We start from the raw sequence: 14,878 nt of genomic DNA, 5'->3' as shown, positions 1-14,878 counted from the left end.
TGTATGGTTAAAGGATGGATCAGACCCTGCCTCTCTTATTTAATTATGGGCATCCATCTCCCCAACTGATCGATCTGGAAATGCCAAAGATAGCGGCCGATGGCCACTTCACAGCAGGGTGCCTCATGCACCTAGCAAAGCTTTGAGCAGTTATGCACTTCATTAACAGGCTGACTGAAGGAGCATCTCAAACATAATACCAGGGGCCCTTTCGGGCAATACAGCAAACACTTTTGAGCACCTAAAACATGCCAAGAACTGTGCTGGATAATGGATGCTTCACAAGCCGCAGGAGATCGACATCTGGACAGCAAGAGTGAATAAGCGAGCACTTCCACACTGTTCAGTAAGGTAAGGGGAGTAGGTGCAAAGCGTGAAGGCAATGCTTCTCAAATCTTCATGTGTAGAGGGTTGAAGAGTCACCAGATTGTGGTCGATAGGTCTGACGCGGGCCGGAGAGCCTGCATTCCAAATGGGCCCTAAGGATGATACTCTAAGGAACGAGGGGTCAAGGTCCACAGGAAGAGGGAAGGATTGAGTGCACCGGGAGGGATATGAGAAAATTCCTCGAGAGATGGGATTTCACACCACACCCCACTGTAACAGGGCAGCACGAAAGAAAGAAGATGGCTCCGGTCTGTGCTTCCTAGAAGCAGACAGGCGTGTGGCTTGTGACCACAAGACAATGCTGAACAGACACAATGCAAAGTGCCTCAGCAGAAGAGAGGAAGGAGTGTCTGGCCATTTCTTTAGCCCTGAGGAAAAAAATGGAAATGAAAGCAGCTTTGGAGCACGGGTAAGATTGCTGGTAGAGGTGAGCGATACTCCAAGCCAGAGAACGCTACAGCCACAGCTCGGGAGTTGGAGACCACAGGTCACGAAGACACAGCCAGCCGGAGGAGTCTGTGGGCAACTAGAGGAAAAGAGAGAGGGGCAGGGTTGGGAGGATCCTGAATATCAAGAACAGGGCCAGGGGTCCTAGAAAAGTCAACCAAGAGTGGCGATCAGCTCCAACAGGACAGGCTTAAGCTTCTCTCACGTCTGTCTCCCAGATGCAGTGACGCAGTGACCGATTTCTGTGAGCAGCTTAGAATAATCAGAGATGCAGTTAAATCAGCAGCCTTTCCTTTAATCCTTCCGAAAACCAGCCCGCACCTGCTGCTTCGGCACTCCCACAGCCCGGCGGCTCTCCCCAGAAACCCTGCTCACTTAAAGGGATAGCCTATGGATGGGGAAAGAAGACAAGCTATCCCAAACATGAGTATGAGCATCTTTTAAACCACCAAGAGCTGAGCAGCCCAGGTCTACTTCCTGCTCCCCTGACAAATCTCTCACCTCTGATTCTCTCTGTGGTGCAAACAGAAGTGACTTCAAGAACAAGCCATAACTGGGGGCACCTGGGTGGCTCAGTGGGTTAAAGCCTCTGTCTTTGGCTCAGGTCATGATCCCAGGGTCCTAGGATCGAGCCCCGCATCGGGCTCTCTGCTTGGCAGGGAGCCTGCTTCCTCCTCTCTCTCTCTCTGCCTACCTGTGATCTCTGTCTGTCAAATAAATAAATAAAATCTTAAAAAAAAAAAAAAAGAACAAGCCATAACTGGTCTCTCTAACTCTGGCCATTAGCACCATGTCTCCTAGGAAAAGTCCAGGTGAAATCCTGTGCTCTCTTCACGAACTCTGGAAAATAATTATGCCACTGTCGTTGTGATAAATGACACAAAATACACAGGAAAGAGGATGAGCCAAAGCTGATTCCAGAGTTTCAATCCTGCCTACATGGATCGTATGCCATCCATGCACAAAGTCAACAAAAGCAGAGATGGTTTAGGAGGGAAAGAGCCTTCATTTGAGACATTAATTAGCATAAGGGTCAAAAGGACAAATGAAATGCAGGTCTAGTATTTAGGAGCAAAATAAGCAAGACAAACATAGATTTGAAGCCATTTGTAATTTAGAGACTATGCCAATAAACCTTTACTTGGAAGATAGGTCAGCATAGTATGTTTCACTGGTCCTCAGGACAGCTCTGTCAAGGTTATGGGACACTTAGACTTTACAAATTGGCACAGAAAAAATAAGCTTACAACACATGTACGGTCATTTAAATATGTCTTTCCTAGAAATCGATTCCTTTTAAGTGACCATTGGAAGAGCAGCTACAGGGCTGAGCTGATAAAATCTGGCTCCCGAGAGCTGAGGCAGCACACTATGAAAGTGAAAGAGCAGGGAAGGTTATTCCTTAGTGTCCCGTGTTTCTCATCAGTGGGTTTGGACAGAGTCAGCTTCTGCTTTCAGGGTCTCTGCAATCACAGCACTATAAGCAATCCCACTTGCCCATCTTGAGCTTATCAGCTTTTTAAAAAATTGTGGTAACATATACATAACAAAATTTACCATTTTACCCATTTTTCAGCATACAGTTCGGTGACATTAAGTACATTCACATCGTTGTGCGACCATCCCGACCATCTGTCCCCAGAACTTTTTCATCTTCCCAAACTGAAACCCTGTCCCCATTAAACACTAACTCTCCATTCCCTATACCTCTCAGTCCCTGAGCCATTCTATTCTCTTTGTGTACGCTGGTTACTTCCTTTAAGTGGAATCATAGAGTGTCTGTCCCTCTATGACAGACTTATTTCACTCAGCATAAAGTCTTTAAGGTTCACCTACGTTGGAGCAGGTGTCAGAATTTCTTTCACTTTTTTTTTTTTTTTTTTTTTTAAATCAAGTAGGCTCCACACCCAATGTGTGGTTTGAACTCATGATTCTGAGATCAAGGCCAGTGCCCCTCTACCAACTAAGCCAGCCGGGCGCCCCGAATTTCTTTCATTTTTAGGGCTGCATAATATTTCACTGTATGCCTTTCAATGAAATGGAGTACATTTTGTTTATCCAGTTAACTGTTGGTACAGCTTGTGTTACTTCCATCTTTTGGCTATTGTGAGGAATTCTGCTATGAGTATATACAAATATCTATTCTTGAGCTGGTTTTTTTGAAAAGCGTTTTTGTGTTCTGATCAGATATGCAGCACACTCTGCCCAGATGTACTGGACCATAGGTGAACTATCTACTTTGCCTGCCAGAAGCCCCAACTCTGGCCCTTACCTTCACGGCCCTGAACACAGCCGGTCAGGTCCACTGGAACACAGGAGCCAACACGGTCTCCTCTGGCCTGCCATTCTGCAAGCAGCTAAGCATCCTCAGCTTCAACTGAGACAGAAAGGGAGCACGGTGTCTTTAGTTAATGCTTCGGAAACAGTCTGCTTCAAGCTCCAGCAGAGCTACAAGACTTTCAAAGATGAGATGCAAAATTTACCAGTAACTTCTCCTACGTCAGTTATTCCCAGTCACCAACCAGGACAGTCCCATGATCACCTGCAGTGAGCTAGAAAGAGATAGTTCTTCACTTCTGGTTCATCTGCACTCTTTAATAAGAGATGCTTCTGACTGCTAGATGCAGTGGGAACGACAGAAGTGTATACTGGGGCCATAAGGCAAGTGTAACCTACTTCCAAGGCCTTAAACTTGACAGAGGCCATATTTCTATACAACAGGGGTCCGCCAGCCACAGCCAATGGGTTTGGCCTATACCTGTTTCCGCAGATCAAGTTTTAATGGGACAGAGCCATACCCATTCATGTATGTGTTCTGTATGGCCGCTTGGGTGCCACGACATCAGAGTTGAGCGGTTGCATACTGAAACTGTATGACCCACAAATCCTAAAATATTTACTATCTGGCTCTTTACAGAAAATGCTTGCCAACTCCTGGTTCACACATCTTGGTTCACTCTCTTCTCCCCAGCTGGAAACAAGTGCTGAAGGGGTCAGCTGTTCATGTGGAAGAGGCCTTCCTAAACTGGGGAAACGGGCCGGCTCTATAACAAAGAGGCAACAGTAATGCCAACACTCCACAAATCCAAAGTAGGATGGGAGACGCCAGGCTTGAAATTAAGAAGGGGGTAAGAACACACCTTTAGAAAAATGTGATCTCATCTGCCGTCAACCAGCCTCTAAGCTGAACCAGGTGTGGCCAAGAGGCAAACAATGGAGTCTCCTGTATGAAAGCATAAAGGAACTGCCCGCTGTGAGAAGCATCCCCAAACACAGGCTTCTTAAATTTACACAGAAGCCTCAGAGTGAACCCCCTGAATGCTGCTTCGGTGGTAACTGATTTTCCAGGATGCCTCCAACTCCCTTTCCCTACCCACAAACCAGGCAGCGGCAAGCTCTCTCCTCCTCTGATTGGCGTCCAAATGTAACAGCATGAACCACAACATAACCTGAGGAAGAAAGCAAAACCGACTTTTCGATGAACATGCATTCATACCTAAGTGCACCTCTGCTCTCAAGGAGCATATCCTTCTGCTCGGTTCTAACTGTTCACTAAGAAAAGGCAAGGCTGGAAATGAACACAACTGCCTGGGGAAAGTCAGCAGAAAACACCAGGAATGAACAATACTCAGAAGCATAAGTTTTCCAATGTGGTGCCATTTCAAAATCAAGAAAGTCCAGAATTCAAATGTGCAAAAGACTAGCCGATAAAGCCTGCATCTTTCCTCTCTCCTGAAATAGAGCAATGGTGGTGCATCGGGACATAGACATCGCTGTCCTCCATGCTTGAAAATGACACTGCAGATGGCGTGTGTTCCCCGCTCTGCTTCCTAACATCAGCAGGGCAGGTGAGTAATGGGAAGAGGATGCAAAAGCATTCCTTCCACCAACAGCTAGGCTGGATCCCAGATAATAAAGCTTTGTCCCTTGGGCAATCCCTTAATATCTCTAAGCCTCAGGGTTTTTTAATCTCTAAAATGAATGGCTTTGATAGAGGACCTCTATGGCTCCTTTTCTAGGATCCTCCCAGCTCTGTAATTAAACCTGTGTAACTCACTATACCACACAGAACATCAAAATGGCATGTATCAACAAGTCCTTACTTCACTTCCTGATAGCCTTTTCCACACACTCTTTCATCACCAAATCAGTGTGAGAGCAAATGAGGCAAGATTCCAGACTCAAATGTGTGGCTCTTGAAGCCGGTCTCAATGAGAATTTTGTACCTGGATTTAGTGGGTCAAAGGAAAATATTCTAATACTATGCCTTTTACCCATGGAAAAGACATTTCTTTCTGGAGGACAAATGATCAGATCTGGGTTCAAAACCTTAGCAGGGGCCTTGGGAAATGCTAGAAGGCCAATGCCAGCTTATTGGTGAAGTTCATTAGTGGCTGCAGAACAGAGAGAGAGAGAGAGAGAGAGAGAGAGAGCGAGTGAGCGATCAAGCAATGAGAGAGAAGGAAGCTTCTCTCCTAAACTTATGGATCAGTGAATATGCAGGTGACCCTCTTCTGCTCTCACAAATAAAGAAAAAGGAGAATGTGAGGTGAGGGGAGAACAGAAAAATGTTCAAGTGGTGGGTCTAGAGCTCATTAATGAATAACAAATTATGAACATTCACTGAATCTGGGGAGTCTGCCTAACTCACAGGATCCCAGTGAACCTGACAGATGAGGCCAGAGCATTGGGCAACTGGCAGCCCAGAAGAAAGGAAAGGAAACAGGCTGATGGGAAGAGGGGACGAGAGCCGAGGTGGAAGCAAACCTCTCTGCCCAGACAAAGCCCGATGTTATAGGTTGCCCAGAAGTCTTGCACTGCTACCTTCCTAACCTTTAAGAGAAAATGATTTGTCATGTAGACGGACCATGGGCTTTTTCTGATAGGAAAAAGATACTCAGCTGAATTCATAACCCATGGGCCAGAAATGGGCCTCAGGAGAATTGCTCTCAAGCTTGAACGCAAAATTTTGCATGTACGTTAAGTATGTGCATTTTTCTGGGGAGAGGGCTCATCATTTTCAGTACTGTTCTTTAAGATTTTTATTTATTTATTTGAAAGAGGGACAGTGAGAGAGAGCATGAGAGGGGGGAAGGTCAGAGGGAGAAATAGACTCCCCATGGAGCTGGAAGCCTGATGTGGGACTCGATTCCAGGACTCCGGGATCAAGAACTGAGCCGAAGGCAGTTGCTTAACCAACTGAGCCACCCAGGTACCCCATTTTCGGTTTTTTAAAAAACATTCATGTTGGGGCGCCTGGGTGGCTCAGTGGGTTAAAGCCTCTGCCTTCGGCTCAGGTCATGATCCCGGGGTCCTGGGATTGAGCCCCACATCGGGCTCTCTGCTCTGTGGGGAGCCTGCTTCCTCCTCTCTCTCTGCTTGCCTCTCTGCCTACTTGTGATATCTGTCAAATAAATTAAAAAAACATTCATGTCAACACAGACACAGAATATGATTTTTAAAATCTAGTATTATTTCCCTTTCTGTTCTGCCTCTTCTTAATTATCCAACAGGTGCCCAAGGAATTTAAATTTCAAATATTTCCAAAAGCAAAATTAAGTAAGGTTTGAGAGTTGGCAGTGAATTTTGAGAATACATCATACCTGCTAACGCTAACTTTCAGACACTCCCTAAAGCTCGACAAGATAGAAAAGATGACCTGTTGTTAACAGTGAGTACAACTGACCTGAGGTAAATTAATTCAGGTAGCAGCTGGAATTCAGTTCCGTCACTGCCAGTGATAGAAGACACAACAGGAGAGCAAGGAAGGACATTTGGCCAGGAGAACAGAGACCAGGAGTCCAGTCTCTAGTCCTAGCTCTGCCTATCTCAATCTGTGATTTTGAACAAGTCCCTTCCTTTGGGCTTGGGTCCTCATCTATAAAATGTAGGCTACTAGAGCAGAGCAGCGGTCTGAATACTCTTAAGACAATGAATGTTATGTTTAGATAAAATCACCCAGAATTCATCAGAAGCTAAACAAATTCAAAATGGCAGGTTGAACATACCCATTTATTTCCACTCTCTCTAGAAACCTCACCATTATTATTCATAATTATGTCATTATTCATAAATATCTGCTGCGACTGAGCATTTACTACATGATTGTTTTAAGTCCATTAACTAATGGAATTCCTAACACTCTTATTAGGTAGGAGATGACACCCATTTTACAGATGAAGGAATTGAGTCCCCAGTGTTTAAAGAACTTGCCTAAGTTTCCACAGCTAATAAGTGGCAGAGCCAGGATTCTAATCCAGGCAGTCTGGCTTGAGTCTGTGCTATATCACTTCTTGGACTGACAACTTAGGAACAGCAAAGCTCCCAAGGAAAAAGCAGCTGGAAGAGAGCAGATCAAATATATCACCAAACTTTGGAAGGTGAGTAGTGACTGACTTCCATGGAGAACACTGAGCACTGCACATGGCAAGCCACTTCAGAGTCCCTTCCAAACCTCAGCTGCTGGAGACTCAGGTTTCGTCTGTAGGTGTGAGCATGAGGGAGGCTGAAATCAGGCAGGAGTGGTCATCACCCCGGCAGAAGACTGGAGGTTTATCATCTGGACCGGATGAACCAGAGACTCCAGACTTGGGCAACCAGGGAACCAACCACTGAAGACAAAGAAGGTACCATTCAGGGATTAAGTAAAAGTCTGCATACAGAAGCAAGAGCCCCCAGTCCCTTCCCATCATAAGGTTCCTAGAATGAGAACAGTCAACTTATTCCACTCAGGCAGAAGCCTGAATGAAGGTCCACAGACTCTGAACATACTGCATTAAAAAGGGGAGGCCAATCACCCTACGGTTTTGGCTCTAAGGATGTGGCCCCAGGCCAGGAGTAGCATCACTGGGGAATTTGTCAGAAATGTAAATTCTCAGGCCCATGCCAGACGTACTGAATAAAAAATCCCCGGATGAGGTCCAACAACCAGTGTGTGAACAGGCCACCAGGTGATTCTAATACTTGGTAAAGCTTGAGAAGCACTGTCCTGCAAGGAGGCCCACTAGTCAATAAATTCCATCCCACAGTGAAAAGCTCAACTGACTTTTCAGTTCCTATTTATTCGGAAGACAGTCTGGAAACAGAAGTTTCAGGAAAGACTCTATCCTGAGAGAAAGAGAGAGAGATAGAGAGAGAGACCAACAATCTTGGTTAGAACTACCTCTAATAATTTTCTTGTTCATTTGAATGAACAAAAAGCATTGTAATGTAATGTAAAAAAATCATTCAAGCATTGTTATGCTAAATGTTGTTATATTCTGTATTTGCATGAAATGCAGAGGCAAAAGGCACTGCTTCAATTTATGTAGCAATATCTGTAACCATTCCCCTATATCATACCCTTTTGCTTCTCTTTGTCTCACAAGCTTTCCCTGCCTCTTCCTTACAGCCTAACTCTTAATCCCAAAATTCTCCCCATTACTGCTTTTCACCAGTCTCTACTCACCCCAAGCGTTACTGCCACGACCAGATCATTCTTCTGCTTACAAACCTCTAGTAGCCTTGACATCTTCTACCATGTCATCACCATGGACAAAAATCTCCTGTTACATTTATTACTTCCTTGGCCTCCCTTAGTCCAGTTCATTTTTCTCAAACCCCTTGGTTCCCCACCAAAGATCCTTTTCCCTCTTTAGGCCACTTCACCCCCCTCCTGGAAAACCAACCTCCTTCGGAGGATGAAAAACTTAAGCGAGGCATCATGCAAAGAATACTACACATTTTCTCACTGAATCCTCACACTAATACTGAGAATTAAGAATCATCCTGGTTTTTACATTTGGAAAACTAAAGCTTAGAGAGATTAAGAAACTTGCCCAAGGTTACCACTAGGATTTTAATCCAAATCCTTCTATCTCCACACTCTTAACCATTCTACTCTCCTGTCTCCAGAGATCTGACTCAACTATGGGAAGAAGAAAAGTTTCCTTAATTCTGTAGAAAATAAGCGGGGTGAAAAGATCTCTGCATGTGTGTATATATATTTCATGTGGTCCCGAAGAGATGCTGAGAGCCTTCCAGCCAAAGCCCAACAGGGAGCACAGTTCACAGCAGCACCTTCCCACGTGGAGGGCTCCAGAGGGCTCAGAGGGTTAGGTCAAGGAGCAGCGCTGCATGCCTCTCCAGCAGGAATGGATGCAAAGCACGGGAGGAAGTCTGGCTCTTGGGTCCAGGATGCCGATAGGGAACAGGTGGTTAAGGGATCCCTCTCCCCCACGCGGACCCAGTCCATCCTCCCAGACCTTTGTGGAAGTAGTAGTGAGTGCACCTTTCAGTGGGGAGCAGAGTAGATGGCCACTTCAAAAGGTGTCCAGATTCGATTTTAAAAGCTCTTAAGAGACAAAATAGTAATCTAACAATCAAGGACAAGCAATGACTGCTAAGGAGAAGGCTGCGCCTTACAACGGCACAGCTAACTTCGAGGGACACAAAGAAGTGTCTACGGTGACAAGAGAGGGTGCCCATCAGAATGCAGAGGCAACCACCGCCCCCTCCTCTCCAGAGGGGTTGCAAGTTCATTTTCTCCCGTCTGTGTGACAGAAAAGCGAGGCGAGTACACCAATGTCTCCCACCCCGAAGGCCTCAGCCGCACACCTCTCAGCTTGTCCTTCTAAGGGCTGAGGGTCTGTCCCTGTCCGTCTCCCCATTCAGCCCCAATTCCTCTCTCCCACTCCGCACCTCTCTCTCCCCTACTCGGTCTCTCTCCGATCTCCTTGCCCTACCACTCTGCCCACTAGACCTCCTCTCTTCCCCTACCCTCCGCCTCTCTTTCCTCCCCACTCGGTTCCTTATCCCTCAGCCTCACGCTGCCCAGTCTTGGGTACCTTGAGCGTCACGTCGCACAGCTTCCCTTGCCGCCGGATCTCCTCCATGACGCCGTAGCCACGACTAGGCAACTCGGACACGGAGAAGTGCACCAGGTCCTCCAGCTCCTCCGCGCCGTCCTCCACCATCTTCCCCGGCCGCCGCGACTGCGCAGGCCTGGCCGGCCGGCTCGATACTAAACGGGGCGGAGCGAGGGCGCGCGCGAACCCGCCGGGAGCGCAGGGCTGGAGCAGATGGGCCTGAGCGGCCGCCGTAGTCTCAAAGGGCTAGGCGCCGGAAGCCCCGCTGCCCCGTTTCCTGGTACGAGCCTAGTCTTCGTTCCCGCGATTTCCCGACCGTGCTTTCACGCCTGCAGCTGCTTCACTCTTTCTAGATTAACCGGTCCCATCTCCCGTCTTTCCGATTCTGCCCTGACCTATATCGTGGCTCGACCCAGGGCCGCAGACTTCATTTCCGCCACTACCTTGATACTTCCGGAATCTGCGGAAACGATCCGTTGCCATGGCGGCTATGTACACAGTTCGGCGGCTGCGAGTGCCGGCTTGCAGTCGCTGCACCTGCAGCGGTCGGGCAGCTGGAGGACCACTGCCTCCGGAGCAGTGAACGGATTCACGCGCCGCCCGGGTGGGGAGAAGCAAGGCTGGAGAGGGAGTGTACGCCGAGGCGGCTGGCAACGAATGGGATTCGAAGACCGCTCCACCCGGGAGTCCCCAGGCTTAGCTCGCTGATCTGTGAAACCCGAGCGGAGGAGGGGGCGCGGCATCGTGGGCGCCCTTTCGGGCTGGCTCCGGCTTAGGGTCTTCGAATCTAACGTTCCCTGGCCCCACGAGGGTTCTGCGTCGCTGCCGAGGTTGAGAGGGCGTGAAGTGGGGGACCAGAGGTCTTCTGGACCTTCTGTATTCGTCAGTTTTCGAACTGGAGGGGGCTTCGGGATCTCCAGGTCGACCCGCCCGCTTTACAGATGAGGAAACCGCTCCAGATTGGGACAGGAATGGCCCCAAGGCCAACTGCCACCTACAATCCAAGCAGGGGTCTGGTATGTTGGGTGAGGAAAAGGGAGGAGGCCCCATCTGCCTGGAATTGAGGCCGGGTGCGTTTGGACCCTGTTGTTTTGGGGTTTAGATGCTGCCGCCGCTCTGCCAACTATGAGGGTTCCGTACTGAGAGCGCCTGGTCTGGGCAGGAGCGCTGGAAGCTAGGGGCTCGTCCCACCAGACGCTCCCTCTCCTTTTATCCAGGCTTCAGAGGTGCTTGGTAACAATTCTGTTCATTTCCACCCTTAAAACAAGTAAGGAAACCACGTGCCTTTCAGAGAGGTCTCCTGGTGACCACTCAGAGGTTCACTTATTTACACCAGAACTATCTGGTAAGGGTGGTGCCCATGAGAGAGACACTTTCCCCGCAAGGTACTGGGGCGGAGGGGGAGGGGGGGAGACACTGCTAAAAGAGAGGGCATGGTGAGGGGCTGAATATGGCTTCTTGCAAGTGGTGCCTGGAAACTAAGTGTCCTGGAAAGGCTGTGGGCTCAGGGATTGGAGGTGGTGTGGGAGGGGAGTGACATATGCCCCTTGGGACTCTCTCAGTAGTGACGGAAGATGGACCCACAGGTGGAGATTCAGTCGTCCTCTGACTTCCAGCCATGACCATCACCACCAACCACCATTTCTCGAGTTCCTGCTCTGTGCTGGGCACTGTTCTGGACACTGAGGGGGGATTCAAAAGAGATTAAAGCACAGTTCTGTCCCTCAAGCAACTTGTAATTTAATTTGGGAGCGGAAACCCACTCAAATGATGCGGCGTAAGAATGGTAACAAGCATTATTTCAGTAAGTGCAAGATGGCATGGGGTCTCAAATGTCTGGGTGTTGAGTGTCTGCTGGACAGCAGCCTTACAGGATGGGTTAAGACAGAAGGGGGTGGGGGGACGCTGGCTGGCTCAGTCCTTAGAACATGCAACTCTTGATCTTGGGGCTGGGAGTTCAAGCCCCACGTTGGGTGTAGAGATTACTTTAAAAAATAAAGTCTTAAATAAAAGAGAGAAGGCTTGCCTTAGGTGGATATAGCTCCTGACATACTTGGAGCTGTGGATGTGAGTGGGGTGGGCCTTGGGAAGTTAGGGGGACTGCATGGGCATGTGCATGTGCATGGGCAAGTTGCACGCCCCACTCTGAGGGGAGGGCGTGCCTGGGCTTTCCTGGGCTGTCCTTGTGCTGGATGGGTGGGGGCTTCCAGGAGGGAGGCCTGGGCACCTGCCATCTGGGCTGGTTCCATTCAGAGGGCACCCAGGGCTGGAGGCCAGGCCCTCAGACTGGTGTGAGCAATGGTTCCCAGAGCTTTAGAAACTGAGGGTAAGTTTGCTTGTGTCCACTTCCAACTTCCCAACAGCCTAGATCAAAATGGAGTTGAGATTTTCCTCTTCAATTTCCTCAAATTGGGATCCACGTTAGAGCCATTTGTGGCTTTGTATTTCTTGAGCTCAATTTTGCAGACAAAAATTTTAGGACTGAAATTGGATAAGCCAGCACCCTTGATCACCTGAGTAACTTTCAGATCCATTTTCTAAAAATGAAAATGTCTGAATGGTCCCATAGTGGCTGGGAAAAGACTTCCATGAAATAATTACTTGAGGAATGTAGTAAGTGGACACAGGTCTACAGAGGCAAATAAAAAAGTGACGTGTTTGCTTATTTGATTTGACATCCAAAGGCCTTGCAACGGGTTGGAGTTTCATTTGTTGACATCATTGAAACTGTGAACAAAGGGGAGGGCCTATTCAATTGCTTCTGTAGAGATATGTTATGCCATTGATGACAATTAACATAATTGTAATAGGAAATCTCGTGGTCATTGCAAGTTGTATTTAGAAATATAGAGAGACATTAATATTTTTTAAATCTGCAGTCTTTTTTTATCAGGTAACATTCATTGAACCTCTCTTGGATTATACATATATTCTTTATTTAATGTGCTTTTTTTTTTTTTTTAAGTGAAATGGGGCACCTGGGTGGCTCAGTGGGTTAAAGCCTCTGCCTTCAGCTCAGGTCCTGATCTCAGTATCCTGGGATCGAGCCCCGCCTTGGGCTCTCTGCTCAGCGGGGAGCCTGCTTCCCCCCCCCCCCCGCCTGCCTCTTTGCCTACTTGTGATCTCTGTTTGTCCAATAAATAAACAAAATATTTAAAAAATAAAAAATAAATTTTAACCAACTGAGCCACCCAGGCGTCCCATAAAAAATAAATTTTAAAAGTGAAATAATTAGGGGTAACTGGGTGGCTCAGTCGGTTGAGCGCCTGCTTTTGGTTCAGGTCATGATCCTAGGGTTTTGGGATCAAGCCCCGCATCAGACTCTGCTCAGTGGGGAGTCTGCTTCTCCCTCGAACTCCCTCTGTGCTCGCTCTCTCTCTCAAATAAATAGGTGAAAATCTTTTTAAACAAAAAGTGAAATAATTAACTGTAATTCAGAGGAGAAATGCCTGTCATGCATGACTTTTTCTTTACAGTAAAGGTCTTAACAATTAGTTTTATTTGTAGAGTTCTTTGCAATAGTTCAAGCAAACTATTTTTTCCTTAATCACCATGCTTTTGCTATTTTCCAATTTGAATATGAAATTGAATCAGCTTCCTCTGTGTCTCATGTTTTGCTAACTCCTCGTGAATTCAGCAAATCCTTTGCTGGTTGTTTTTTGTGTTTGTTTTGTTTTCTAAAAATACCCAGGAGATTTCTTTGGCTTCAACTCCCCTTTCCTGCCCCTTGAAGGTACGGGTTATTTTAGTGGTAAATGCCTCGTTTCTTCTTGAACTGGTTTAAACCTGAGAGGGAGGTCAAAGAGAAGTGTACCATGTAGCACACATCCAGACTCTTGGGCCTTGTCTCTATTCCAAGTGTGTTTTGTACATTTGGAGCATAAACTCTAAATGAGTTTTTAACATTCTTTCTTTATATGCATAGTTCCATAAAAGTAAAATAATCGAAATGTGAGAGCCTGGTGTTAGGACTACATGACCATAGACTACTTGATGATATATTCACATTATTTGAAAAAGAAGGAAAGAAAAAAATATATTAGATCAGTATTAGGAAAACATACATAAAATTAGAAATGTTTCCTCTTTGAACAACTTAAAATTATGTTAATTTCCCCAGTAGTTTCGAACAGTGATGTTTAACATATTTTCATAGACTTTCATCTTGTTTTCTAGAACTTCTTAACTAGATTTAATGCAATTGATGATGATTAGAAATTGTTTTTTCCTTAGCTTTCCTTAGAGCTCTTGATATTTTTTCTCAATATTTAATTATTTGTCATCGGTATATGAGAGGTACCTCAAGAGCTAAGTTTTAAGTTCCCTTCAAAGCAATAAAAATAGCACAACTGTTCCTTCTGTTTAATAACCGTCTTTGCTTCTCCACTCTGTGTCAATGCTGGAACCAAAATTTTCTGTCTAATTAGTATTAAATATTTTTACACAGTCACTGCTAGGAGAGGGCCTCATATAATTTCACCAATGAGACTGATATCCGATGAAATGGATTTAAGGGCATCTGGGTGGGTCAGTCAGTTAAGCGTCTGCCTTTGGCTCAGGTCATGATCCCAGGGTCCTGCGATCGAGCTCCGCATAGGGCTCCCTGCTTGGGGGAGAGCCTGCTCCCTCTGCCTATGCTTCTGCCTACTTGTGCTTGCTCTCTATCATTGTGTCAAATAAATAAATAAAATCTTTTTAAAAAAGAAATAGATTTTATTATCATTTGGTTGTATAATTCAATTTTTAAATTTTTTTTAAAGATTTCATTTATTTATTTGACAGAGTGTGAGAGCATGCAAGTAGGGGGAGGAGCAGAGTGAGAGGGAAAGAATTTTAAGTAAATTCCTCCCTGAAGGTGGAGTCAGTTGTGGGGCTCCATCTCACAACCCTGAGATCTTGACCTGAGCCAAAACCAAGAGTTGGACCCTTGACCAACTGAGCCACCCAGGTGCCCTCAATTTAAAAAAAGATTTTTTTAAAAGATTTTTTTATTTGACACAGAGAGACACAGCAAGAAAGGGAGCACAAGAGGGAGGAGTGGGTGGGAGAAGGAGGCTTCCCGCTGAGCAGGGACCTGGATGCGGGACTTGATCCCTGGACTCTGGGATCATGACCTGAGCTGAAGGCAGACGCTTAACAACTGAGCCACCCAGGCACCCTTTAAAAATGTTTTTATAAAATACTTCAGTTAGAATCTA

At 46.5% G+C, this 14,878-nt stretch overlaps 2 protein-coding genes across 10 annotated transcripts in view; one reads left to right on the top strand and one right to left on the bottom strand.

The window, feature by feature from the left end:
* KLHL18 (kelch like family member 18) overlaps window positions 1-9,916 on the bottom strand; it is a 54,338-nt gene extending 44,422 nt beyond the window's left edge. For 2 of the 3 annotated variants that reach the window (XM_045990171.1, XM_045990172.1), the window contains exon 1: window positions 9,660-9,916. In XM_045990171.1, the coding sequence (XP_045846127.1) occupies window positions 9,660-9,788 (129 nt within the window). In that variant the 5' untranslated portion in view covers window positions 9,789-9,916. Of the gene's footprint in view, window positions 1-3,106; window positions 3,212-9,659 lie in introns of all 3 variants that reach the window. The other variant, XM_045990173.1, reaches the window with a different exon arrangement.
* Window positions 9,917-9,969: 53 nt separating this feature from the next.
* Window positions 9,970-14,878, top strand: part of KIF9 (kinesin family member 9) — a 59,782-nt gene continuing 54,873 nt past the window's right edge. The window contains exons 1-2 of one of the 7 annotated variants that reach the window (XM_045990170.1): window positions 9,970-10,696; window positions 11,243-11,484. In XM_045990170.1, coding sequence (XP_045846126.1) covers window positions 11,448-11,484 — 37 coding nt within the window. In that variant the 5' untranslated portion in view covers window positions 9,970-10,696; window positions 11,243-11,447. The remainder of the gene's footprint in view (window positions 10,697-11,242; window positions 11,485-14,878) is intronic. The other 6 variants (XM_045990168.1, XM_045990169.1, XM_045990164.1 and 3 more) reach the window with 6 other exon arrangements.

Source organism: Meles meles, chromosome 20 (assembly GCF_922984935.1).
Source record: "Meles meles chromosome 20, mMelMel3.1 paternal haplotype, whole genome shotgun sequence".
Taxonomy (NCBI): Eukaryota; Metazoa; Chordata; class Mammalia; order Carnivora; family Mustelidae; genus Meles; species Meles meles.
This window is presented reverse-complemented; position numbering and strand designations above follow the sequence as displayed.